General features: G+C 45.5%; 1 protein-coding gene across 1 annotated transcript in view; it reads right to left on the reverse strand.

Moving 5' to 3' along the window:
• Nucleotides 1–2,057: 2,057 nt before the first annotated feature.
• The window catches only part of TMC2 (transmembrane channel like 2), a 34,343-nt gene continuing 9,139 nt past the window's right edge, over nt 2,058–27,261 (reverse strand). Inside the window, exons 9-20 of the mRNA XM_072851422.1 lie at nt 23,324–23,466; nt 21,670–21,817; nt 21,034–21,222; nt 19,339–19,518; nt 18,338–18,490; nt 16,844–16,972; nt 13,787–13,854; nt 12,674–12,913; nt 10,901–11,026; nt 5,776–5,854; nt 3,453–3,573; nt 2,058–2,311 (exon numbers count right to left, since the gene is read on the reverse strand). Of these exons, the coding sequence (XP_072707523.1) occupies nt 2,058–2,311; nt 3,453–3,573; nt 5,776–5,854; nt 10,901–11,026; nt 12,674–12,913; nt 13,787–13,854; nt 16,844–16,972; nt 18,338–18,490; nt 19,339–19,518; nt 21,034–21,222; nt 21,670–21,817; nt 23,324–23,466 (1,830 nt within the window). The remainder of the gene's footprint in view (nt 2,312–3,452; nt 3,574–5,775; nt 5,855–10,900; nt 11,027–12,673; nt 12,914–13,786; nt 13,855–16,843; nt 16,973–18,337; nt 18,491–19,338; nt 19,519–21,033; nt 21,223–21,669; nt 21,818–23,323; nt 23,467–27,261) is intronic.

The following is a 27,261-nucleotide window of genomic DNA, read 5'->3' on the forward strand; positions in this document are numbered from 1 at the left end:
ATAATAATAATAATAATAATAATAATGAATTATACTGAGAAGGAATACAATGAGAGAGAAAGAGGAACAAAACCCAAGGGAGGGAAACAAAAGGAAAGGGAAAAAAAAGAAAAATAATAAAATAAAATAAAATTATACAACCGCTCACCACCCGCCGACCGACGCCCAGCCAGTCCCCGAGCGGCGATCGCAACCCCCCGGCCAACTCCCCCAGTTTATATACTGGGCATGACATCATATGGTATGGAATAGCCCTTTGGTCAGTTTGGATCAACTATCCTGGATGTGCCCCCTCCCATTTCTTGGGCGCCTGGCAGAGCATGAGAAGCTGGGGAAAAAAAAACAAAAAAAAGGTCCTTGACCAATGTAAATACCGCTTAGCGACAGCCAAAACATCAGCGTGTTATCAATATCATTCTCATACTAAAATCCAAAGCACTGCACTATACCAGCTACTAGGAAGAAAATTAACTCTATCCCAGCCGAAACCAGGACAGAGCCGCACACCAGGGACAGCTATTTCTACAAATAACCCATTGACTTTTCTGTATTTGAAAGCAAAATGCAACGATTTAATTTTTTAAGAAGTTCTGAATTCTCCTTTTATTTGACTCTCGCTTGTATCTCCTGGAAATACTTCTCTAGGGCTCTGGTCTCTTTTATAAAGCACAGACATCAAAAAGTGAGCTAGGTCTCTATCTACAAATAAGCACAGCACAATATTTAAGCTCTTAATTCCTTTGAGGAATCAGATGCCTAAATACTTTAATTGGTTTGGACCTGAAAAACGGAATCCTTTTCCCAATCTGCCTCACATCTGACATAACCGGACCCCTTTGCCCAGCTCCTGGGTGGACATTCCCAGATTGAAGGTCAAATGCTCTGTGCTCTATGAAGCCATAGAGGAGAAATAAATTACTGAGTTTCCTGTCCTGAACATATCATATGACAAGATTTGTGGCATTTAGTGGAAAAATTCAAGGTGAGAACCTTTAATCCCAAATATCCCAGCTGTAGAGGAATTGTTACTAGCTATATTTATGGATTTGTTTTTCCTGAAGAGCATGAGTTTATTTTTTTACAGACATTTTTATGAAGAACAACACATATGTGAACACCAGATCTAAGCTGGCTGGGATGGGTTTGTGTCAACAACAGGAAGAAAATGTAGGTATAAAAGAGCAGGTCAACCCAGAGAAGTTGCCATGGAGTCCTGGGAAGTCCCGTAGATCTGGCAGATCTGATCCTTAAATTGCACCAGAAATTTCCAACTGATTATAATCAGAAACTAGGCCAAAGCACTTTTACTCTCTCAGTTGTGCTGGGTGGTGTCACTAAATTAGGAGGCGTATTTTGGGATTGAAATAATGGTGCAAGCTACTGTCAACAGACTGTGAAAAGAGGAACAGAGTGGGAACCCAGAGAAAGCGGTGGTGAGATACACAGGGGGGTTGAAACAAAAAGATGAAACTTTGGAGGAGGTAGACTGGAGGAAATCTATCACGAAGGATGCAATGCAGCTGACAAAACCTCCTGTGCTGGTCTAGTAGGAGTTCTCTACTCCTAGTAGTGGCTGCCATGTAGCTGGACAGGGATGCTAATTTTTTTTAAAGAATACTTAATTCCTCAGGTAGAGGGACAGCAAAAAAAAACCCCAAACCCTTTGTTGAAATGACAGGTAAACTCACACTACTTTTATTAACTGAAGAAGCCTTTGAAGGGACTGACAAGCACTCACACCACGGAGCGAGCTCACCGTGCCGCTGTCAGTGGCCACAGGGCTGTGTCCTGTATGTAGTAGTTTAGCAATGCCACGGCTGATTTTCATCCTGACCACCTCCCGTTTCCTTCGTGATCAAAATCAGCACAGCCATTGCAGGTTACAACACCAAAGTACTACTAAGCTTCTAAACAAAGCTGTTTTAGATAGTCAGTGTTGGATAGACACAGATCATCACGAGTGGATGACTAACGTACAGTAATCATTTCCTACTAAAACTACGATAGTGCATGCAGCATCTCTATTTTAACGTGAAATGGGAGAAATGTTGCTGAGCTTATCGAGCAGCATGTGAGTAGCGTGGCTGCCCTCTCCCCCTGCCGCGGACTGGTCCCGGTGGGTGCCCCCTTGGTCTGGGCTGGCCAGGGTAAGGTGCCCAGACACCCAGCGTCGGTGGCTGTGTCACGAACACGCGTGGCGGCGGGGTGAATGCTGCTCCTCTCCCACCAGTCATGGGGCTGCCATCCAGGGCTGCTGCTCTGCCTTGTTTCCCGACAGGGCTGGTTCTATTAGGAGATGCTATTTTCTTGTCTAGAGCAAAGATTATGAGTATTATTTTATTGAGAACAAACACTGCCTTTCTTCCTCTCCCCAGTGGCTGCTGTTTCTTCTACGTGCAATAACCCAAGTGTCTGGGGGTTTGTGTTTGAGCATCTGAGTGAAGAAACCATAAATAAGACCGTTAGCCCCTGGTCAACAGCCAGTATGTGTCTCTGCTGCCCGAGCCCTCTTTGCAGGTTCTTACTGATGCGTTTATAAGACATGATAGTCCTACTAGCCATGCTTGTACACCTCTAGCCATGTGGTGGTCATGGGTAATTGCTGAATTTAGTCTTTATTTTCAATGCACCCACAATGCTGCCAGCAGTATTTCCATTTAAATGAGTACCCTGGGTCTGCTCTGGGGAGAATCTGTATTGGGTTGGTCTGAACTCTTCAGCTCATCTTGGCCTGTCCAAGAAACACCCCATCTAAATGCGAGAGGGTTATGGTGGTACTAGTCTGCTTTTCTCATCTGCATGAAGATAAAAATCAAAATCTTTCACGTGTTGCACTGTTTCTCACAAATGAGAGCAGGAGGCTCTGGTGGTCAGGAAATGGCTGGTCCAGACTGAGCCTGGAGGATCTGTCTTCCCTGAGAGTGCCCGGACCCTGGTGCCAATGCCTCCTCCCGCATCTTTCTGCCCAGCCACGGACCGCCTCAGCAGAGCTTACAGCATGCGTTTATTTGCTCTAAGACCAACGCAGTCCTGTTAAAAGCTTCTGTCTCATCCATAATGAATTTTCCAATGAAAACCTCAATTTGGAGAAAAGCCTGTGCCTGGCTCAACTCATCAGCCTGGAAACAACGCTGGAGTTCAGCATTGTTCCCAGAATAAATTGCTGGTTTCATGACCAGCATGGTTAATAGCTGGGATATGAATCATAACTTTGAATTACAATTCCCACACTGTGATAAGCCTGTGTGAGACATAATCCAGTCTAAAAACTTGCCCTTCCTGGGTGTCCATTGGCAGGTGGACTTCTGTAAGCGGACAAAATCTGTGCTAGTTATACTCATCTGATCCCTAGCAAAGGCATATTGGTCCAGTTTCTCAATCTTTCCCAGTCATCGTTTGGTGGCAAGAGGAGCCTTTTCAGGAAGGTTGAGGAGAGGTTGTTTGGTTTTTACCTTCTGCTTGTTTGGGGAGACTTTCACTCTTTGTACTTGGTGTAAATAAATCCTCCAGATCTTGCAGCATGGGGTTAGTGCTGGCTTTGTTGTTTCTCTTGTTTTTCTCCTCTTCACGTTGCTGCATGAATAAAAACCATCGGGTTTAGTTTGAAACTGCAGATGTCATCCGTGAAATGGTGGCCTGGTGTCATGGTTGGCCTGGCTAAGTGTTTGTTGGTATGAATGTAATCTCTTTGCCAAGTTCAAGGTGCTGAATCTTGGTCTGGTGACCTAGGGTTTTAGGGAAAGAAAGTACATCCCAGGCAGGACTGAGAGCCTGGGAAGTGATGGCTCTGCTCTTGTTAGGGCAAAGCACTTGCTGATAATGTGGTTTAAGTCTACCAGGCTGTCTGTGTGTTTCTGCAACTGCCAATCTGCACTCCCTCGGGTTTTGGTTTGTTTTAAATGTGGACCTCTTGGGAGGGAAGGTGTCAGTGATAAATGCCAGAGGAAGAGAAGGGAGGCATGGCAGCATGGGGATAGGCTGTAGGGCTGTCTTTGGTTTTACTTGCATACATTGAGGTCTTCAAAAGATTTCCTTCTGGATGGCAGAGGGAGGAAAATACCCAGGGGCTGTTTCCGCTCAAGACAAGCATGCTGGAGGGGAAAGGGAGAGGCTGCCCTCTCATGCAGTGAGAAATCTTGGATGGACTCCACTCCAGCTCCATCCCTCCTCCCAAAAGGGTGATCTGCCAATGGAGGGAGTTGTGTGCTGGAGCCACGGAGTGCAAGGCGGCTTGTGGCCTTGCTACAGCTGAGAGGTCCCAACCCACAGAGCAGCCTCCATCCATTCAGCAAACCTGGCAGACTTTGGGGGCAGCCATGGCAGATCTCTCTGAGCACAGCAGGTCACCACGCGGGGGTCTCTAGTGGGCTCCAACTGCTGACCACCCCTGCCATGAGCAGGCAGCTCCCATCCCTCACTCCCTAAGCAGTGGGGATGTGCTGATGCCCTCCCTTTCCCCCTGCCCTGCTGGGTACCCTTCTTCTTGCCAGGCTTGGTTGCCTCAGCAAACCTACAGGTGCCTGCGGGACAAAGATACATAAGATCTGTGCAAAGGCAGGTGCTTGTTTGGAGATGTTTCTGTTCCTTTGGGTAGTGCCAGGCCCTGCTTTGTGACCCCTCCACGGGGGTTTGTGCTCCCTTAAACCCTGATCACAACCAGTTTGTGCAGTGTGAAATGGACTATGTGCCCTTAAGTCCGAGTGTGCTGTAGCATGTGTTCAACTCTTGCAATACTTGAGGATGTCCTACGCACCAAGACCCTTATTTTAAGCCCTGTGCATGAGTGATCAGTTCTGAATTTGAGCATTTGGATGTAGTTTATGGAGTGTCATTTCTCAGTGCTCGCATCCTCACTTTTAATGTTGCACCGATCTCTGCTTTGCACAATGCATTGCTTGATGTGTCGTTGCTTCCTTGGCTTGGATCCTGCCCTGTACCAGTAAAATGGCTGATACCAGTTCTTTGACGGCATCATATCCTCTCCTGATGCAAGGCTTGATACTTTGGACACATCTATGTACTACAAAATAGCACAGGGTTAGAGACCCACCAGGAAAGCTCTGGGGGAAACTGGTGCTGCCAGACCAGCACAGGCACTGGTAGCAGGGCACCTTTTCTGTTTCTCATTGAGACTCATGATCTGAGCAGAGCTGCGCTTTTGGAGGTATTCTGCTGCCAGACCTAATTCATATTAATTCAAGGGTCCCTGCATTATGTTCTCTGCTTGTTGCAACCTCTCCCAGTTCTGGATATCACGAGGTCCAAATCCTACCCTGCTAATTTGCACCATTGCATCTGTCTGTATCTTGCTTTTCCTCTCTGCATGGCAGAGACAGACACCAGCCTCCTTTGTGAAGTGCTTTGAGAATTACTGGTAAAAAATGTTATTGCCATGTTGTTATTTATGGCTCTTTGCTCTTAGCTTGTACAAAATCTGGCCGTGGTTTTGATAGGCCTATCATTTTCCCTGGGAAATCTCAGGCTCCAAAACATTACTTGAACTTTGAGGTAATTTATTTTTGTAGGTGGAAAGCACAGTTTATGGGAAAACTCACTGTAGTTTTGATGTATGAAATAGCAGCCTATTATGGGATGTGACCACTCTTTGCAGTTAGCCATTAAATGCCATCAGAGAGGACTGAACAAGCATAAAATGCATCTTCCCCTTGTGTCACTAATGTGTTCAGAAGTGAAGAGCAATTTAAAAACCTATGTTGCACATCAGACTTGAAGTGCATGGTATTTCAAAGATGGCTTTGCCAGATCAATACTTACCATTTGCATTTTCTTCTTCAGCTCTGCATTGGCGCGCTGGTACGCTTCAGCCACAGCGTTTAGGTAATAGATGGCGAGGCTACAAAAACAAATGTGTTGCTGTAGTTATAGGATCAGGGGAGAGAGAAAGTTTCACAGGGAGGGAACATTGAATTTTTGCCTACCTAGTTTTCCCACCAGCTGTCTCCAAACTGCCTTTAGAGGCTCAAGGCTTAGGAAAAATTCAGGCTGCCTCGTGGCACGGTCAGGGAAGATGGGCTAAGCCAGTCCAGTAGCTCACTTCTGCTCAAACAGAAGAAAAATGACTATCCTGCCCTCCTGCCTCTGCCTTGGCTGGCCACGGGCTCTGTCTGCTTTCTTAGCACTAGCCTTGGCCCTTGGGTCTTTCCTTGGTGGTAAGCCCATTAAACTCATTACCCAGGTGAAAAACAACTCAGCTGATAAAACACATGGCTTTCTGCCATGGCTCAAGGGAAAACCAAGAGAGGCACCAGGTCACACAGGGAACTTAGAAAAAAATAGGAAACAAGGAAAATAGTGGCAGGCAACAGTCCTCAAGGCACAGTCCGCCTTCCCCCTCAGCCAGGACTAGCTGCCTCCTGCAGCCTGACAAGGGGCTGTCGGGAGCGAGTAGAGATGGGAACCAAGGGTGAGCAGGAGCCAGGTCGAAGCAGAGCCACTGGCTTGAGTTTTGATCCCTTCTTCTGCAAAAAGGCAAAGGCAGGGGAAAAACGAGCCAAGCTGGAGGGAACAGAAAGGCGAGCGGGATGGGAGAGGGCGTGCTGGCAGCCAGCCTTTGGCGCACGGGGAGGCGCGTGTTTTAAAACATGTCCAAGCGCCTGGGGCTGTCTCGCCACCGCTGTCACTCGCCAGCCAGTAATATTTTGGTTGTCAAAAATGTCTCCTCGTGCTTTTATTCTTCTAAATTATAAACAACATCTGCTCAGTAACTCTGAGCCATTCCCAGGAAAAGCACCAGCCGTTTAGTCCATCGCTATGGATTTTTTTTTTAAGTAAAGTAGAAAATTTTCTTGTAAAAGAAAAGAAAAAGGCAGACTGAAAAAAAAGGTTTCCTGACAGTTCATAACCTGCTTGTGTGGCTCCAGCCCAGGTTCAGCATCCTCAAACCAGGCTCAAGGATTTTGTGAGCAGAGCGCATGACTCTAAGCCCAGCAAGGCACCAGCATATTGGTTTCCAGGTGGGAGATCAGGAGGGGGTACTCTGGATGGCCTTTCTTGAGGCTTTTTGCAGGGGTCTGTCTGGGGGAAACACATTTGCTTCCTTTTGCCTAGTATTAACCCAAAACTCGGTCTTGGTGAGTTTGAAAATGGTTATTTTTGATCTTCCCTAAGGATGCAGTAATTTTATTTCTTCTACATTGTCAAACTCATTGCCTAGGAAATATATTGCTTTGTAATCCAGGGCTTTGGTGCTGCTCTGCCATTTTTGTTGTGACCAGGCAGGACGTAAGTGCCTGGAGCACCCCTGTTTTCATAAAGATAACTGCATCTGCCTATTCAAAGCCATCTGGGATGCCATGCGCTCTGTTTCTGAGCTGCCTTCTGAAGTTCATTGAGTACCTGAGCAAATCCATTCCCATTCCTTTTTCAGTCCTTTCTCACCCTCTGCATTAGCAGCTAGCATTGTCTCCAACCACCACAGCTTCCTCCCCTGCTGAGTCCTGTGTTTAAGGGGGCATTGATGGGAAGGGTGTGAACTTAGCAAGTCCCTCTTCCAAATGCTATGAGATATGAGTCTGTGTCTGCTGGATAAGCCTGTTTCCTCTGTCCTTGGTTTATTGCAGGTTTATCGTTCAAGGGAGATTGAGTTTGTCTGAGATTGAGCTGCCCTTAAGGGATCTTGGGAGGGAGAGGGGAAAGGGACAGTGCTACAGGAAGGGGATTTGGGGGGATGCCTTTGCTGCAGTCCAAATCTGCCTGACTACCTGCAGATTTGGACTGGGTTGTTCAGGCCAAGACTCAGCAATGCTGAAGCAGCCTGGGCGATCCTCCAAGGTGCATGCCAATGTCCTGGGCAGGTCCTACAGGTGTTCTGGATTTGCTATTGAATTCCTGATTCACACTGCTAGTGGCGGTCCCCAGAAAAGGCAGAGCAAAGCCATGTCCTGGTCTGACTGTGAGCAGCAGCATGAGGAGCTGTAAACTTTGCTGGGAACTCAAGTAAGTATTAGCAAATGGTGTTTATCCACTTCTAATGGGGTGCTTTAGGTCTACCTGTCTCTACAATGAGCCTGGGGATGCACCCTCATGCTTGAGCTGCTTAGCATGGATGCTGCGTGGCCCTGCACCCCTCTTCTCTGATTTACTGCTCCCCAAGAGCTGGGGATAGGGTGTGGGTCACTGTCCTTCTCTAGCTTGCAGAGTAGTTTTGAATCGTTTTCTCCTTCCCCTTTGTGCAGTAAGGTGCTTCCAGCTTGTGCCAGGAAGCTCTGCAAGCCATGGCTTGAAATCCTGCTCCCAACCCAAATGGGATTAGGTTACATGCCTGTGTGCAAAGTATCTCTGCTTCTTCCTCTGTTTCCTTTTTCCCTTGTCCTCAGGCAGCTAGAAACACGACAGTAAGTTTGACACCCATGTCACCTGCTGGACCCCATAATTGTTTGGGACCAGACGCCAAGAACAGAAATAAATAGAAGAGGCATTTTGGATTGCACCTGGAAAAAGAGAGTGGGTTATCATGGCTTGAGAAAATGACTTAATTTAGTCCATAGAAGCGGAAAACACACTTTTTGAGTGTCTGCCATCAAAATCAACAGACTGTCCATTTACGATCCACCTGTTGCCCTTTGTAGAGACTATTTGTTATTTAGGCTGCGTGCTACTTTGAGAGCTGCTGGCTCTGTGCTCATCAGGACCAAATGAAGCTCTAGCAGTTGCATTTCCCCGGTTTTAATCTCTTGGCAAGCTGGATGTGGATCAGTGTAAGGACTAGCTCCAGCTTGACCCTGTCTACCTGTCTGCACCATGGCAGAAGTAGTGGCAGAAGCTGAAGACTTTCAGGGAGAAGGCAGGAAACTGGGGACTTGTGTATGATTTATAGTTATCTTCTTGCTGGAGAAAATGGTGAAAGAGACATAAACATAAGTTTGTGGCCACTGGTAGCCATCGGTTACAGGACTGTAAGCAAAAGGAGTATTATCTTGCTCTTCTGGCAAAATTTTAATTGGGGTAATTAGATTCTGTCTCCCTGTATATTTAGGTCATTTTTGTAGGCATACAAAGATGATGTGCTAAATTTGAGTCCCTTAATTGTAAAGTTTCTGAGATGAGAAAAGGACCCAAGCCTTAGGAAACATCCTTGTAGGGTAGCTGTAATTTTGCCTGGAATTATTCCGGGAAAAGTTTGTGTGCACATAGCGAGCAATGCTTCCGCAAGGCACCTGATGCTCTTGGGGCATGCGAGAGCTACTGCCAAGGGGGTCCAACTTGTCCAGGGACCATGGAGGCACCCACTTTTTTAGGGCTGTGACTCTCTTGGTAGCTGAACGACTGGAAATCACAAATATCTAATATCCTCAAAGGCCACACAGGCAGTGTATCTTGGTGGGAAATGAGGATGTTTTAGGTAATGTGGAGATAGGGCATCTCAGTTTGCAGAGGGGATCAGGGCAGAGACAAAATGGTGCCTCGAGGAGAGACAGACCGATGGGAAGGCTGCGGTGTGGGAATAGCCCAGACTGGGAAGGGGTGATAAAAGGTATCTCTTCAGCAGATAAACTGGATTTGTGCTGTTCCCTGTCCCGGCTGTCAGTGGAGGAAAGGTCAGGATACTGTTACTGAACAAAACATTATTTTCAAAGGTCTACTGCTCTCCCACCACCTTTTTTGGGGGGGTTACATCAAAGCCTCAGAAACCTGACCTGCAGCCCTTCTGTAAAGGTCATCCATTTGGGGTGGATTAGTTCTGCGGTCTTTATCTTGCATTTGTGGTGGCACCTGCTAGTGCTACTGTGAAGCCCTCAGGAACAGAGCTAATAACTCAATAATATGCTTGGCCGTACTAGGGATGTAGCATGAGACTTCTTGTTTCCTGCATGTATCTGATCTGATTCTTTTAAATGTAGGATCTGTCTACACAAGTTACAGTATCTGATCATCTTTATTGAGGTTAAAATGAGCAAGTAGTTCGAGGCAGGTAGAGGGATGACAGGTCATTTTCAGTTTAATGGGGATTTTTCTTAGGCTGTTTCTATAAGAAACTGCATAACATGGGAACTTGTATTTGATTTAATTTAATGGCATTATCTTCAGTCTAACTTATTCAGAATGAAGGATCACAATGCCCAAGAGCAGCTGCACTGGATCAGCCTAGAGGCCCATCTCCAGTGTGTGTGGATGCCCAAGGAAGAGTCTGAGCAGGCAAGCATATTGTAATATGCTCCCCAAACCTCTCCCTGTCTCCCACTGTTTAGTCTGGAGTGTTCAGAGCTGCCTATAAAATTTGGCCATGGCTTTTCCACTCATTTTGATAGCTATGGAAACCTCGAGAACAATGCAAAAAATATATTTTTAAAAAAGCAAAAAGAGAACCGCCCTGGTCCTAGTGCTGCTGAAGGTGCTAGGGATTAGGTGTGGTTTCAAAGCTGAAATAATCAGACAGCACTGAAACAAATTCCACATGTATTATTTGGAAAAAAAAAACCCAACCCCAAAACCAAATAAACCCAACAACCCAAACAAAAACCACACCTCTTCGTATTTTTGGAATGTGTAATTTTTGAATGCCCTGGCTTGGCAGTGCTGTAAATACCACCAGCTGTGACAGGAATTGCTTCTCCAAAAGGCACCAGCCTGAGACTGTCCATTTATTTCCTACTGGCTACTGAAAATTTTTTGTATGGAAGCTGTGACAGCTTTGATATCCATGAGGCCTCTGTCAGCAATGCATTTAATCTACAAAGTTGTGTTTAATTGGGTCAGGAAATTAAATTTTGGAAAATTGTGTTGGGCGAAGGTGAGGGGGTTAGGGAGTTTGTGTCTGCCCTAATCCAGGCTGTTATCTCAGCAGAAGCTGTATTTAGACCTCACTGACATCCCACCTTTTTTTTTTTTTTTTCAACCTCCTCCTCCCAGCCAGGCATGTAATATTGCAAGGAAAACTTACACCATGAGCAGAATTGCAGGTATGATCAGTCCTGGATTTGCCACATAGCTGAAGATCTTGGCAACAAAAAGTGGGAAATCGAGCTCGATAGTCTCTTGAATGACTTCATACATCCTTTTCTTTCCACTGGAAAGACAAACAACCAGTTAAGGAGTGTAGGTATTTCCCGGAGGGACAAAATAGCTCCTAATCTAATGATGCTAAGTAACATGTTTCCTCTTTCTTTCAGTGAGCATCAGCTTGCTGTTGGCCACCAAAGATTTTGAGATGCCTTCATTTTAAGTTATCTGTTGGTCCATCCATTCCCCCCTGCCCCCATTGATTATAAGAATAATCTTTGCTAGGCCAACTTGCTCCTGGGGTTAATACATTTATTTCCACATGTGGCTCCATTATGAGTTCTGACTATTTACCCCTCTGAAATGTATAAAAGCCTACAGATTGAAGTAACCATACATTTCTGATCAATATCTTGTTAAATATGGCCTTTTCATGGTGGAGATGACTTTCCATATGCAAATTCTGTCTTTCTGAAATAATGAGCCAACTTGAAGAGCTGCTAAGTAATGACAAAAATAGCAAGCTGTGATTATTGCTTAACAGGAAACTCAGTGAAAGAGTAATTTCAAACCGGATTGATAAAGCAGATGAAAGTATTCTGTATGAAAGGAGAACAAATCTGTAATAAGGCTGGATTACGTAATTGACCTTCTTCTCTCCCTAGCATCTCTGGGTCTGTGAATTCAACCCAACGAGTGCTATTTCACATCTTTAGGCTTGCTGTCTCCTGGGATCTTGCAGGATTCTGCTCAGGAAAGTATTGGATTCTGTCCTGATGATGAGAGTCAATAAAGACAAACTTGGCTAAACAGTATCCCAACTTCATCAACTGCCTGAAGCCCAGGGGAGATGAGCTTTCAGTCGAGTTGAGAGGGTGTGCCAAGGGTCTGAATCAGGCTGAGTGGCCTGATTTGAAGGCTTGATTGGGAATTGAAATAGCTCTTTCACATTGCAGATTAGTCATCTCCAAATGACAGTGTGCGTGCAACAAGTTTCTTGTCAGATCTTCTGACATTGCTCGTTGACACCTGTCCTTGTTACAGAACTGAGGGAATTTTGGTCTCTTGCCTTCTCCCTTGAGTCTTTTAGCTTTCTATTGTCATTCTCCATTAGCAAGTGGATAACCTAAAACAGTGCATCTACAGGAATAATTTGTTCCAAGCTGGCTCCTTGCTGAGTCAGACTCAGCAGGCCCAGGAAATGGCGTTACTGAATCAAATTAGACTTTATTGGCATGTTAACCTGGTCCACTGAATGCTCTGTGCAGTGCTGATTCTGTCCTAATTAAAAAAAAAAGGCATTAAAAAAAAAAAGCTGCAACTCTTCAGGCTCAGATCTATCCATTTCCTGCTATTTTCCAACAAGATTCAACACGTAAAATGCATCTCATGCTGTGAGAGTTTTTGTCTCTATGGAATGTCTTTGGACCCCTGTTTTGCTCCCACAATGTTCCTGAGAGCCTTAGAGGTGCTCCCATTGCTTTTTTACTGGGGGCTGCTCCCTGCTGTCCCACCCCTGCTGTCCTCTGGTGCTTTCATCGGCATGTGTTGCCCGCCGCTGGGCATGGCCTGTTACCTCACATTGCTATGGATTTAACCAAATGGAGACTAGAGGCATTTCACCATCTCTGCTGGAGGCCAGGCCTTTTAACTTCATGAAAATAATCCCATGTATCAGAGCAGAAGACTGGCGTTTTGGGTGTTTTGCTAGTACCTGAACGGTCCACAGTCAAAGGAGGGAGGCAAGGACATGATGGTGTAAGCCACAGGCAGGAGGCTGAGGAACAGGATCAACAGCAAAAGTCCCATGTAAAAATTATTAGACTTGGATGCTTTGAAGACTCGTTCATGAGGGACATTGCTGCTCATGACAGCCCAGCACTGAAAATACATGGAGGTTAATAAGCGCAGCACGTTTATACCCATGAGCCCTGGCGCGTAAAAGGATCCCATCCTGAAAAGGAAAGGAGAAGGACAGGTGCTATTTTTTGACAGACTGAAAGGTTTTTTATTTTCAGAAGAAGGAAAAAAAGTGTTCATGTGGTGGCAAGTTTACCCACAAATGAAGTCTGAGCGGGCTGGCTTGCGCTACCCCTGTGCTCCTGGAGGAGAAGCCACATGCATCCACATTGGGGTACGGTAACCATACATTGAGGATCAGCGAGGTCTCAGACCCCTCAGTGCTTGTAAAGAAAGAATTTCAGTTTGTGATAAAAATCGCTTGGGGATAGCTTGGAAAATACCAGGCGAGTGTAACCAGCAGGGAGAGACCTCTTTGAGTCTGCAGAGATGTAGAAGGGGAACAGGCAGAAATCATCAATCCGTGGCAAAAGAAACCTTACTTCCAGAGGAGGTGAGGGTGCTTTGTGCTGTTGCCTGTTGCTTCTTGTGCTGTCACAGCAGGGCAGAACAGCTCCTGTTTGACCTCCCTTGGGACAGTTTTGGGATGTGCCTTTCCTGCCTGACCTGCTCAGCTGGCTCCGTGCCCACCCTTGCATTGACATGTAAGCTTGTGGTGCCCCCAAAACCCTTTCTGATCTCCTCCCGTAGCGTGTGGACCATCTTAATACATTTTTAGTACTGGAAAATGACTTTATAAAAGTGAGAGTGGGGCAGGGTTTGCAAGACTGTTCTCTGCTGCAGTTATGCCACTGCTCCTTTTGGACGAGTAAGTTGGCATTTTTAAATTTCCACTTTTAAAGTCAAGCACAGAAAGCCAAACAATCAGAGAAACCAAAACCCAAAGGTTATTCTAGCTGGCTTGGAAGATTTCTAACTCCACTGGCAGGTTTTCTAAATAATGAAAAAAAAAAAGGAAATATCTTACCAAATCATTCCCTGGTTGAACACCAAACCCAAAACATTGCCGCTAATGTCAAACTCAGCGTAGGATGGCTGCATGGGGAAAGAAAGGAGAGTGTGTTGTTGCTAGAGGTACCTGCTGTTGTTTGCTGCTGGGTATAGGGATGCTTATTTAAAGCTGGTATGAAGGGATTTCTGAGAGGGCTCCCTCTGTGTCCGTACTGCTTGAGTGACCAGCAGCAGTGCAGTGAAAGCAAAATTGGAGCTACTGTGCTGTGGGCTGCTGCTTCTCTCTTGGCTTGCTAAAAATTGGAAAGATATATGGAGATGCTTAGAGTTGCTCCGTGTTTATTTCTCCCTGCTAATATAAAGCCAGCTGTGAGAAAAGGAGCCATGGCACAGGACTAGGTTTTACGCCCCAGCTGGTGTATCTGGCTACGGACTTACAGTTCCACCCTGGTAAAATATTGAATGTTTAAAGGGTGATAATGATGAGCTGGAGGGCAAATGCTATGCCAGATATATCCATGTCCCCAGGTCTTGCAGCAGCAGGCTGCTGAAGAACAGAAACAGAGGGCAAAGGGAGAGAAATATGAGGGAATATATGGCCTGATGGGTATCTGGTGGCATTTTGCTCTGTGCTAGCCAGTAGTTAAAATACTGCTTTACGGAGCAACCTGTCTGATGTGGGTGCTAATGGTGGTAAGTCCAGAACAGGCTGGTCTAATCTATTGACACTATTTGTTGTTTTATAAATTATTATTCTGCTAGATTTGCCTATGATGAAGCTAATGTTTCTTTTACATACATCTGCTTTTGTGCACACAAAACTCAGATGACTTTTGGCAGATTAAACTGTGTAAATTTTTTCTTTTAAATTTTCGTGAAATACATTTTTTTTTTACTGCAATGCAGAAAACCTGGTTCTAAGAAATGATGGGTGATGCCCTTATATGTTTGAAATGTCCTGTGCAGTATGTGTGTTTTTCACGCAATTTGCATGTACTTAATACTGTCAGCAGTTCATAAAGTTGAGGTTTAAGATGTTTGTCTTCTATGAAGAAAACTCGAAAGGAGCCTAGTCAGAGTGCTGCTTAGCCAACTGCTCACAGCTTTGGGAAGGGATGGGTGCAAACATTGTTTTCTTTGTTCTTTTGATTCCGGTCCATTTCTACTTCAAATCTTTAGCTAGAGGATAATATTGGCTTCTTTTTCCCGTGAAAATAAAGACAACTTTCTGTGCCTGCTGTCCTCTGCCTTGACTACTTCTGTGTGAGGAAGCTGGGTTAAACAAGAGACTTATTCACTATATACATTAGAAAAACACATATACAATTGTGCTGGTGCCCACGGCTAGGTTGGTTAGATGGCTGTTACCAAACCATCCTTCACTCCTTTTTCATTCCTGGGCCAGGGTAGAAAAACCCAACCCCTACTTGAGCACCAGTGGAGTAATACACATAGCACCAGGAATAATACGCGAATGTCCCAAAGATGTAGCAGAACAAGAGGGGGGAAGCCCACGGTGCTTTCTTCTTTCTATAACCACCACGGGAGCCGCTTGGCATGAAAGTAGAGTTTTGCCTTTGCCAGATCGCAGAGTGCCAACCCTTTAGTGCTGCCCATGTTACGGGCTGCAAATTAACGCTACTACTCAGTCCTAATAAATAAGGGCCTCGCTTTGCTCCTTCTGAGCTCCCTGGGTTGGACTGCTCGTTTGCAAAAGCTGACCTGCTGGAGCATGTTAGTCTGGTCATCCCCTGACAGATGCTGAATAGAGTTTGTTTCCCAGTGCAAAATCACCTCGCAGCCTGCCTGGGCTGATGCCGAATGCCAGGGGAAAGGAGAGAGAGAAGTGCAGAATAAGCCCTAAAGCAGCTCCTTTAAATTTCACCGAGAGGTGGAGGATGGATGTCCAGGAATTTTTTTTTTTTTTTTATCATCCTGCATCAAGGAGTCCTGCATCAAGCAGTGCCTGCAGGACAGAAGAAACTTCCAGCTATTTGTACAATTGAGATCTTAAGAATGAAGAAAACCCCGTGTGGCATTTCTAAAGGTTGTTTTGAGGAAAGGATCTAAAAAAAAAAATCAAAGGTAGCTAACAAAGTGAGAGGAGGACATGGCCAGAAGGAGGAAATCAGAAGCTTCAGCAAGACTGTGATCTGTGAGCACATGCAATGGGAGCAATTTCATGCTACTTGGCTGCCAGGGGCATCCTCTGAGCTCCAAAATCCCTTGCCCACCCTGGGAAACATCCTCTGCTTCCCCCAGAAGAAACATGAAGAGCTCCACAAGCAGCAAAATGCCTGTTGTGCCCCAAGTGCCCTTGCTTGACCAGGACCCTGTAGACACCTGCAAAGCTGTCCTCTTTGCTCTTCTCCAGACCTCACCTGAAAACACTCCCAGTATAACAGCTAGGCAGCTGGTACACTGCTATAATCGTAATCTTGCAAGGTATTTCCATCTCTGTCTGAATGCATCTGTTTTTGTCACTTCTCATGTGAAACGATGGACCTTTTTTTTTTTTTTTCATTATTTTCTTCTGTATTTGTGCAGCTCCAGTACTGGCTGCTTTGGTAACGTAGCCTTTAAGAATACCAAAAAGTCCAGCGCTTTCATGTTGCATGTTATGCATACATGAAGGGGGAAAGAAACACTTCTTGCTCCACTGCAGCAGAAGTAACACCAGCTTCCAGCATCGATCAGAAGACGGTGCTGAGAGTAAAGCATGCTACTGCCTGAAGGGTGGCAACAAACAGGAAGGTCTGGGGCTTTGAGAAGAGGTATAGAAGGGCCCAAAGGTTTGGGGTTATAACAACTGAACAAACATCAGATTAATTTTTTTTTAACTCAACTTCATGTTTTAAAGTCCTGAGGAGGGGGAGAGGACTGCATTTTTGTAGGGCTCTTTCTGGGATGGAACTGATTGATCCTGAGAAGTGATGCAGAGACTACCTACATCAATTAAATTATCAGACAAGACCGGAGGACCACTGGAAGCATTCAAAACCAATCTGTTTGTAGCATTTGACCAAATGGCCCTAAATTACTCTATCTTCTCAGCTATAAGACACTGACTTACAAATCCAGCCTCTAGGTCCCAGCACCAACAGTAATTCACAAATCTGACGAAGCAAGCTCGGATGAAATCTCCCACCAGGATGGTTATGTAGGTCACCAGGATATCAGACACAGTGAGCCTTACGAACTCCTGCAATTTAAAACAAGGAAAAAAATGTTTAGCTCCTGTAATTTCAGTAGCGCATTCGGGACTGTATTTTTTATTAAGCCATTTGTCTTTATATGACAGTAACCTTCAGAAAAGCATGCCATGATCAAACTCCCTGCCTGTTTTCAAACACTTGGCAGTGCCTAAGCTTTACCTCTGTGCTTGGGAACCATGAGCTCCATTACAGCCATTAGTCCTGGTAGTTGAAACTAGTGTTATTGAGTGCACTATATGTTGTGGCAGCACATAAAATGGAAGCAGAATGTTAATGCTGCAATAATGCTGGTGTAAAACAGACTACACTGAGGGTAATTTTGATTGTGCATAGCTCTGCTATGGGTCAGCTCCATAACCTTCACGTGGACTCCTGAGGAAATTGCTCAGTGGTAAACAAGAGCTGCGAGGAAGTGTAGAGAGGGGAGATGTGCAAGACAAGAAGGGTAAAATTGCAGGCAGAAGTAAGACTTGTAGGATGGAGATAGCTCGTGTCCCAAGGATTCAAAAGGAAAAACACTTACAGGAAAAGGTTTAAAAGTCTGAGGGGAAAAACCAAGGATCTGGAGGATGACAGCTCAGCTGCACTGAAGATCAGCCCCTTCTGAGGAGTTATGGTGGCTGATCTTTCCCCACTTGACTGAAAACCACTTGGCTAGTGAAGACTCATTTGGTATACAGAGTAATGCATAGCCTTGTAGCTTGGTAAGACCTAGCTATCTGTATCAGCCAATAAATAATTGCTTTTACTTTTTAAGTTGTGCATAGTCTGGCTGCAGAACTTCTTGGTGCAAGGTGAAGGTTGCCGGGTGGGTTTATGAGGTGAAACTCTGAGGACTTGAAGGCCACCCTGCATGCATTTCAGGGGGGTTATTTTTGCCTAATTCTGCTCTTGTCCTGTGGCCTCACGATGTGTTGGAGGATGGGACGTGTCAGGAGTTCCCTTGAGGCATACCCTCTGGTTCAGTTTTACTTGTGCCAAAGCCGCTCTGCAACGTGATCTGAAGTGCAGCAATAAGTGGAGAAGACACGTTTGCTTCAAAGGCACAGTCATGATCAGAACAAAAACACGATGCAGGCATGGCTGCAGACTACCCAGCCTTTTGTGCTCCTCACAGCAAGTGCCGCAGAGCTATGCGTGCCCTGGGCACTTCCAGCTGGGGTTTTTACCACCATGGCTTGAGAACCGTGGCCAAGGACTTACACTGCCTTGGTGCTGCTATGTGAGAGTCGGGAAAGGAGATGTCATTTGTGAGGAAAACTTCAAGCCTGGAAATGCTAAAAACATCAACAACACCCCCACACCCCCACCCCAAACCAGCCCAGAGACTTACTACATAATGAATTTCTTACAATGCCGACGGTTGTCTCCCAGCAGGGTCCCCTGGGCACGTCTGCAGGATCAAGGGGAGGTGGGGTGGCAGTGCTGCCATTCCCCGTGGACGAGTTGTGGTGGCCAAGCAGCGTCCAGTGCGTGATGTTCTTCACCACATCCTCTTCAGCCAGCTGCAGCGAAGAGACCCCCCCCCAGCCAAAACCATCAGGAAATAGAGGTCCCAGAGGACGTGTTTGGAGAAACCCAAGGCGTTAGGTTCCCCCCTCCTCCCTACCAGTTACCACCCGACATGTAAGCATCTGCTTACAACAGAGTTGCAGTGCTGGCAATAGCCCAGAAACTCCTTCCCCTTTGCCAGGAGCAGGGGAGCAGCAGCCCTTCCAGACCGAAAGCAGATTGGGGCACCCTGAGTTTTGGGGAGCTAGCAGCCTGCTTCCTGCATGTGGAGGAACCAGACCTCATTCAAGACTACTGTGTGCAGAGGGAGCCTCTGCCCAGTCCTCCTTCCTCACTTTCTTCATAATTTTCCAGGGCAGAGAAAACCACCCTGATTCCTCCAATTCTTCTCAGCTTAAAACAGAGTAATTTTTTTCTGTGGATCAGTTAGACGTTTATCCTTTCCTGCAGTTATCTGCCTGCAACACGCTACCAGAATAATGTTAAAGAGGGAAGGGCAGGGGAAGAGGATTATAAACTATATCCTCGGGGTCTGCATTAACAGAAATTGCAAACGGTGTCACATGGAGAAAAAAATCAAATTACCCTAACATGCCATGATTATAGGAGACAATAACCACTCTCTTTTCAGGGCTGTAAAGAAAAGCTGGAGACTCTCTGGAAACCCCTCTGGTCAGTGAGTCTCCCCCGGGGTGCTGCAGCTGATGCTCGAGAGGATCTGGGATGGGGGAAGCACCTGCTGCAAAGGGGGTGATCATCCCTGCTGGCTGCGGGGACGGGCCGTGCTCACCCTCGGCTCTGGAAAATGCTAGTGAACGTGGCTTTTCAGCTCAGCTCTTACTTTTTCATTGACATCATCCATCAAGGCCAACAGAAACGTGTAGAGGTTCCCAAGGAAGAGCGCAAAGATCCGCCCCAGCTGCCATTTCAGCCCGATGCGGGGATGGTAATTTTCTAGTGCAGCAATGGTTTCAAACAGCGGAGGGCAAAACATGCCCAGCAAGGACATCACGATTTCAACCTGCCGCATGAGGAAAACGAAATTACCACTAATAGTAACAACAGCGACTATCTTACTTTGAGCAGAGCGGGGACTGCCAGCAACTGGTTGGAGATTTCTGAAGGATTTATAAAGGGGAGGGAGCCAAAGTGAGCTCAGCTTCTGGCTTTGCTTAGTGTGCAGGCAGCACAACGTCAGACTTCAGGGCTGGGTTGCATGGCTTGCTCTTGCAGGAGCACTTTTCCTGTTATCTCAAAGGGATGAGCTCTGAAGAATTTGTTCCCTGTCAGTCCAGACTCATGAATATTTAGGTTCCTCAAGTCCCTCGTAGTACTGCTTGCATCAGCTCCGAGGTTCTTATTTTAGTTTTGGAGGAAGCACAAGACTTCGCTTGTGTGCATAAAGATAATCAGTCAATGCTAATGTTTATTTTCCACATTCAGCACCTTTGCTTTTGCAATAGGTAATTATGGATTTGAATGGAAGCACATCAAGGACTCAGCTTTGCAGCTCAAGAAAATATGTCCTAGTGGTATTTTTGTTCCTCTATATTGTGCAAGATGCTAAGTTGTACTGTGGTCAATGAGGTCATTGGCAAGTCGGCGTTAGCTCAGGCATGACTTGCAGGCTCTATCTTTTTTTACAGCCCTGCAGTGCCTGTTGGCCTGCAGAGGACTGTGTCTGTACAGCTGCTGGCAGGCTCTGACTCACAGGTCTCTTTTTTGTGCTTTTCTTTCCCGGACAGGGAACAGTACCCAGAACTGTATATATTCAGATCTGAAGTTATCACCAGGAAAGTCTCAGATGTGAAACTTTTTTTTTTAATAGGATTTTTTTCTTTGGGAAAAGTTCACTGAAATAAATCAAAGCATTTTGTGAGAAGGTGCTGACTTGCTAATGTTTTCTGAGGGAATTATGAAAATGCATGGCTTTGAATTTAATTTGGCTTTGATATATAAATACATGATAATGTAGTATACATTGAAATGAAACCTTTCCGTAGGTTGAAACAATTTTTTTTTTTTGTGAAGAGCTTCAAGATTTGAACTTCTGATTCCAAAATCAGACACAGAAAAATTTTGACAACTGAAATTTTTCTGCAGGTTCTAAAATCTTATTCCCATAATTCAAGATGGACAATAAAGATCTGAGTTTAGCTCCACGTCTGATCATGGACATTTCTAACACCCAGAGAGCCTTCTAGTACAACAGAGTTTGTAAGCATTAATATGCAACTTGAGGTAGATTCTTTAGAAAATGGTCAGTGTTGTAAGTGTTGAAGACCCATTGACTTTTATTGTGATTTATTGTAAGAGTATTTTCCCCTCTCTGCAGGAGTTGTTAATTTGCCTTGGAAACTCTCAGTGAGACCAATGTGCTTCTCGGCTAAAATAAGTACAAAGGTACTGAAGGGGACTTCTGGGTCCTGGTAGGGAATCCCTCTGCCTTGGATGTTGTCCTCAAGCTGTAGCAACTATTATAGTGATGCCCAAGGCAAATTATCATGGCAGAAAACTGGAAGCAAAGTTCCCTTACCTCATTTCTTTCATACCACCCAACGTTTTGCATTTTGGAAAACGTCTGGGAGCGTTTCACCACAAAATAAATGAGGTAGCCACTCCCGCACAAGCAGCATATGATGAGGATGTTGGCCAAAACCCGCAGGAACCTCCTTAGGTGGATGTTCTCATCCTTGTTGCTTTCTTGCTCATCCACAATAGACTCCTGAAAAAACAGGGGTGGTCACAGAATTGGAGTGAGTATCTTGCAGCACCGAGCCTAAGGCAACATCAGATGGTTTTCCACCCTATTAAATGCAATCCCATGGTATTCTGGTTATATTGAACTTGGTAGTTTGTGTTAAGTTCAAACTAAGCTTTATATAGGCATCCTGGTTTGACCGAAAGGCATCGAGTGGCAAACAGCCTGCCATGTCCCAGGGGAACGTGGTGGGGGAGTCGTGCTCTGAAGTAAAACAAATTTTTTTTCAAATCCTAAAAAGGGGGTTAGGGTGACCTAGGGCACAGGAGCTGGAACTGCTGTGGTTCAGCGCCATACCCTGTTCGTATGGAGAGATGCTGTACAGGTACCCAGATCTCCCCTTAAACCTCTGCCATGGTTGGCGCTGGGAGCATCCCCAGAAGCAGACAGAGAAATGCCAGTTAGGGTTACCTTGAAGCTGGTGGTGATGGATGCAAACTTGTTGTCTGCTGTCTCTGGGTTGCCAATGAGGTAGTCCCAGCTGGTGAACATTTTCCAGCTGAAAATGAAGTTGTCATCGTCCCCGTCTGCAGTACTTTCATTGGCATTGCGTGCCATCCTGTGTAAGGATGTGTGCAGTGACAAGGTCAGACAGTGTTTCACAGAGCCACCGCGTGTCCTTCAGCTTTGCAAAGCAGCGCCGGTGGCTTGGGATTGTTGGTGGGTAACGAAGGAGCTGGGTGACCGTTCTTGGGGTTTGGGTGCAACTGTCTAACACGTGCCATTGGACTTTAGGTTTAGGGAGGACTGAACAGTCAAAGGGGGTCTTCAGGGCTCTGCAGGTCTTGTATTAAAAACAGTAATGTAGAAAAAAACCTAGCATAGGTGATTAAAGCAGGTTAAGGATTGCTTCCACCAGCTAGTGCATGAAGAAAGTCTATTTACAGTGCTTCTGGGTCCTAGGGTACATTGTATGATTATGGCTACCTTCAGTTAGTTAAATTTAGTCAAAAACCACTGGTGCTCTCCAATACACCCACTGCAACACAAAGTTTTAGTGAGACTTTAGTAGCTGCACAATGCTGGAGCCAAAGAGCTTGCAGCAAGTCATGCAGGGAGAGAAAAAGGATTATTCTTGTTAATCAGCATAGGAGCAGATATGGCTTCTGCTGTTTCCTCTCTATTATTTGATCCTTGAAATCCTTCTGTAACTCCCACTAGAGTTCCTAGCACCAGTCCCTCAAGGAAGGCGAGACAACAGATGCTGCAATTTCATGGAAAATGTACAGCAAATCCCCATGTCCCACTCCAGCCAAAGGCTCAAGAGGCTCTTTCTGCTGCACAGCAATAGAGCCTGTTTCAGCAGCGATACAAATCCATAGGCTTATTCTTTCTTGCAAAGGAAGGAAAATGTTTGCATGTTGTGCCCTCTAGACAGAGACAGGGGGGTTTATTTTTTTTTATTTTTGGCTTTGCAGAGATCGTCTCAGCAGCAAGAAGTGCCTCAGCTGCATCTTCGGTGCCCTGGGAAAGCTGCAGGGGCCTCACCAGTGCTCGGGGACAGTGCACCAGGGGCACAGAGATTGGGGCCCCGCTTTAAAACTCCACTGATTGGTTTGGGGACACATTAAAAGCAGTCTGGTAGCATTTGGCTCTCTTCTGTACCCCTTGTACCATCTGTGTTACTCACATTGGTTTTCAGGAATGTTTTTTCGCAATGAAAGGATGGGAAAAGGAGCCTTTGAAATTTACTGTAAGTAAAATCCTCCTTCATGTACAAAATCCACCTGTTTGACAGCCTTGTAGTAATGTTGGTGGAAGGGTTAAAGCAATCCAGAGAGGAGGAGGAGGAGGAAGAAGAGGGCTGGAGGTGGGAGGGTTCAAAACAATGCATGTGAGCACATGCCTGAGGCAGGGGACTGCCTAGGTCCACCCAGCCCACCAGAGCCAGGGGTGGTGGATGCGGAGGCTGAGTGCATGAACACATGCACCCCCGTCGCCCCACACTCCCCCAGCCATCCGGCCAAGGCTGGACCAAGCTGTGAGCCATGCCCATGGAGGGGAACCCAGCTGCCAGACACATCTGGGTGGATTTTGCAGAGGGGGTGATGCCAGCCGTACTTACGATCTTATAACAACCATCAGGCTGTAGCCGAATACACTGATCCCAACCATGAAATATGCCATCGGTAGTCTGTATTTTAACCAGCCAATTGTCCGCTGGTTGTTGTAGTAGCCGTAAAAGAGCGCCGAGTATTTGATGTAGCCCTGGAGGAAAAACAAAAGCAAACCTTTGTGTAAGCTGTGCAGCTTTTCTTCTGCAGGAAAGAGGTTTCTGGTGAAAACTGAAGATTTAAAACAAGGAATATCAACTTGAAAAATTTTTAGTGTCTCATTCTCGGCTGTTTGCTGCCCTGTCACCTTTAAGAGCCATCCTCCTAAGAGCTTATCCTTCTAAGACAGGGGAGAGGAGGGAGAGCATGTCAGAGGATACTAGCTCAAAACTAAAATGTAGGTTTTGTCCATCACTGTTTCATCCCTCCCAGAAAAACCTCCTTATTGCTCTTTGTGGCTGTAGCCCACCTGCTTCTCTAAGCCAGTATCAAACACTCAGATGTTGTAGAAATGCTGTAGCAAAGGGGTTTCCCACCATGATATGAAACATTTCCTTTCAGCTAGAAGGCAGCTGATGCTCGGTACCCTGCAGATTTAGTTCCTTTTACTGGCTACCACCTGCAGAGCAAATATAACTAAAGACTAAAATCAAAGCATTAGTTTCCTGTGGAAAACAGAGCTCAGACACAATATCAACCATGTTGTCTCAAGTAGATCTATTTTTTGCTGTACAAACTGTTGAGCATTCAATGAGCGTGCAGATCTCCTAATCTGCATGAGCAATCTCTCCCTATTTTTCTGTCATATCTCATCCAAGTTGATGTGTATCATTGCATATTGTAGTTCTCTATTTTTTGCCTGTTGTCTTTCAGCTCATAAGTTATGTGTAGTTAATCAGTCTGGCCATGCTAGCTGAGCAAGCTCCCCTCTGATCAAGCCTTTGGAAAGACCAAAATTGAGACATTACTTGAAGCTTGTATCAGAGGCTGTGCAGTGGATCTTGTTTAGAGACATTGAATAATTTACATGGGAAGGGACCTCTGGAGGTCATCTAGTTAAGCTCCCTGCTCAAAGCAGAGCCAACTTCAAAATTAAGTGCTGTGGCTCAGGGCCACGTCCAGCTGAGTTTTGAAAATCTCCGAGGATGGAGATCCCACAACCTTTCTGGGCCTCTCTTCCAGTGTTTGACCACCTTCATTTAATCAATTAGACTAAGCTCCCCCAAAGCGCTAGGTTTTTCATTCCTAACCTAATATAAAGCTTTGGTATCCCTGGGTGCCGCATTAGCACTGTGTTTGCCCTGCACAGAGTGCAGTACCACAGGCACAGGGCAACTCTGCACATGTTTCTGCCAGCACTGCTGAGCCACTTGGGGAAATGCAGCAAGCCCGTGGCTGGCACGCCACAGCACGGCTGCCTGGGGCTCCTAGCATGTTATGTACATCGTATGCTGGGGAGGTGTAATGAAAAAAGCCTCGTAAAATATAAAGATAATGTTCCTGGAAGGTGCTAGTGAAGTTTTTTTCTCAGGTTGTAATCCCAAACCTTTGTCTTTTTGATTCATCAAATGGTGGGGACTGAAAAATGAGTTTCTCTGCTCGCATCATCCAGTATGTTCTTTAAACTCCATTTGTGAGACATGGTGTCTGGTGTCCAAGTGAGATTTATTCCTTTCTACTCCTCTAGAAATCCACGATGTGACCTCCTTGCTGCCGAAGCATACATTTCCTCGGCTCCTCTCTCTTGAAATGTATTTTTCAGGTTTGCAGTATTGACTCTTCATTTTATGCCTGCTCTGAAATATATTTCCCCATTGCACCTCTCCTGTGGAGCACACTGGAATAAGCATCTATTCATTTTCAAAGGGCAAGCCTCTGTGAAGGGCTTCATTTGACATCTTCTGGCTGCAGAGGGTATAGGTGTACATCGTTGCCCCATAGCTGGAGATTGCTTCTCAAGCTTGTGTGATTGCTCCTTGGTGTCAAGCAGCAAGGGAGTGGTACAGGGTCGGACCTGTATGGCAGTGGGGTTCAGAGGATCAAGCCCTCGGTAACAGCAGGGGAAGGTAGATGTATGTACCAAGCCACAGGCAGGAGACTGACAGGTCATGGTAGCCAGCCTTTCATGCCATGGTACAGCCTCATCCAAGAGCAAATTTCCTTACTGATATGTTTACAGTTTACGGTCTCCCAGACAAAATCTGCAGCTGCAGTTCGACAACACTCCTGCAGGATTTTTTTGTTTGGTTTGGGGTTTTATTTTGTTTTTTTTTCTGGACAATAGAGTTTAAATGCTGCTTCTTGTATTTTTACAGTGTGCTGCTCAAATAAGCTTTTTATTCAGTGCAATGTTATTCAAAATGTTGCTAATTCACCTCTGAATTTTGGATTCTGGCAACTGGGTGAAAGTGCTGGGAGAGCAAGAGCTAAAAAGATCCTTAGCAAAAAATGGGTGGTGAATGAAGGTCTGGCCCTGTCAGGTTCCTGGACACACCAGTATTTGAAGCCTTTTTAATAAATTCATTTAAATAATCTGGCTTACATTAAAGTAGTTTTGGGGGGCTTTCTTTAGCTAAGGAAATTATGATGGGGTTTATTACAGAAGGATTGGGTCCTACGCTTGTAATATGTGGGCCAGCGCCAACAAGCATTTAAAAACTATTTCCAGAAGTAACAGCTTTGAAAGTCAGATCCCAAGGTATTTGCCACAGCAGAATCTCTTCACCCCCTGCACACATCTTTTTCCTTTTTGGGCTGTCCCCTAAAAACACTTTATCTCTTTGGCCTAAATCCTATCCCTTCAAAGGCAAAGAGTAACTGGGGGCGGGGGGTGAGTCAGGGTTGCAGCCAAGTGCTTGTAGGTGGCTGGAAACTCAGGCTTTCCCTTTGGGTGCAAGTCCTAAACTTTGGTTCCAGCTTCAGGCTCATATAAATATTTCAGGGGAACAGGGATGGCAGGGATATGGGGAGCGACACCCTTCCCAAGGCCATGAGCAAGTTCAGTGGTATGGCAAGGTGCTCCCTGCCCGCGCAGGGGGTCTGCAGCTTGAACTCGCCTTCGGCTGCCTGGTTCAGAGCAGCTCTCACGTTTCACCTGCTTGCTGGCTGCCTTTCTAGTTGGAAGTAAAATGGCTCTTGTGCATACAAAATTTTTTGGTTTTTTTCAGAATAAAATTCTACACTATGAACGTGAGAACATGATATAGATTTCTATAGATTGTTCTATGTGGATTTAAAATACAGCAGAAATGTATATATTGTGTGTTTTTTCCTCTGAAAAAGGATCTGTTTTTTTCGCCTGAGTTCACGAGGCAACTCTGTGAACATGGTTTAAGTGAGCTGCACGAAGCTCATCACTGGGCAGTTTACATAGTCACCTGCTTCTACTAATGCTCATAGAAAAACCTAACTTTGGCTTCTTGTGCTTCATGAATAAAAATACTGTATAGATAAAACGACATGGGGTTCCTAAATCTGCTTTAACTTTCTTCAGTGTGGAACTGTATAACTCCACTGGCCTTAGTGGATTTTACTTTGTCCTGTTGCACCTCATTGACTCAGAGACAGACACATTTCGGATGGTGTTAGCCAGCCGGGATGTAATATGTCTCCTTTGGAATAAAAGTGCATCTGCTTTGTTCCTGCAAACCCGAGAAATATATGTCTGTGTGTGTTTGTGTGTACACACACACACGTGTGACATATGCCAGCCAGCACATTTGCATATGGAAGTGGTTCAAATCAATATGAAGGTGCCTGCATGTGTACATGCTGTTTGGGCCAGAAATCTCTGGAGATCCACAAAGATTTCGTGGCAGCAGGTGTCTTCACCTTCTGGAAGAAATACGTGCATTGCTGGTTTATCTTGGAACAAATTCATCCCTGTAGTGCCACTAACTTCTGAAGGGTTTTAGGAGGTATTCAGCAGATCTCTTATGATTAACACTCC

This window comes from Ciconia boyciana, chromosome 2 (assembly GCF_034638445.1).
Source record: "Ciconia boyciana chromosome 2, ASM3463844v1, whole genome shotgun sequence".
Taxonomy (NCBI): domain Eukaryota; kingdom Metazoa; phylum Chordata; class Aves; order Ciconiiformes; family Ciconiidae; genus Ciconia; species Ciconia boyciana.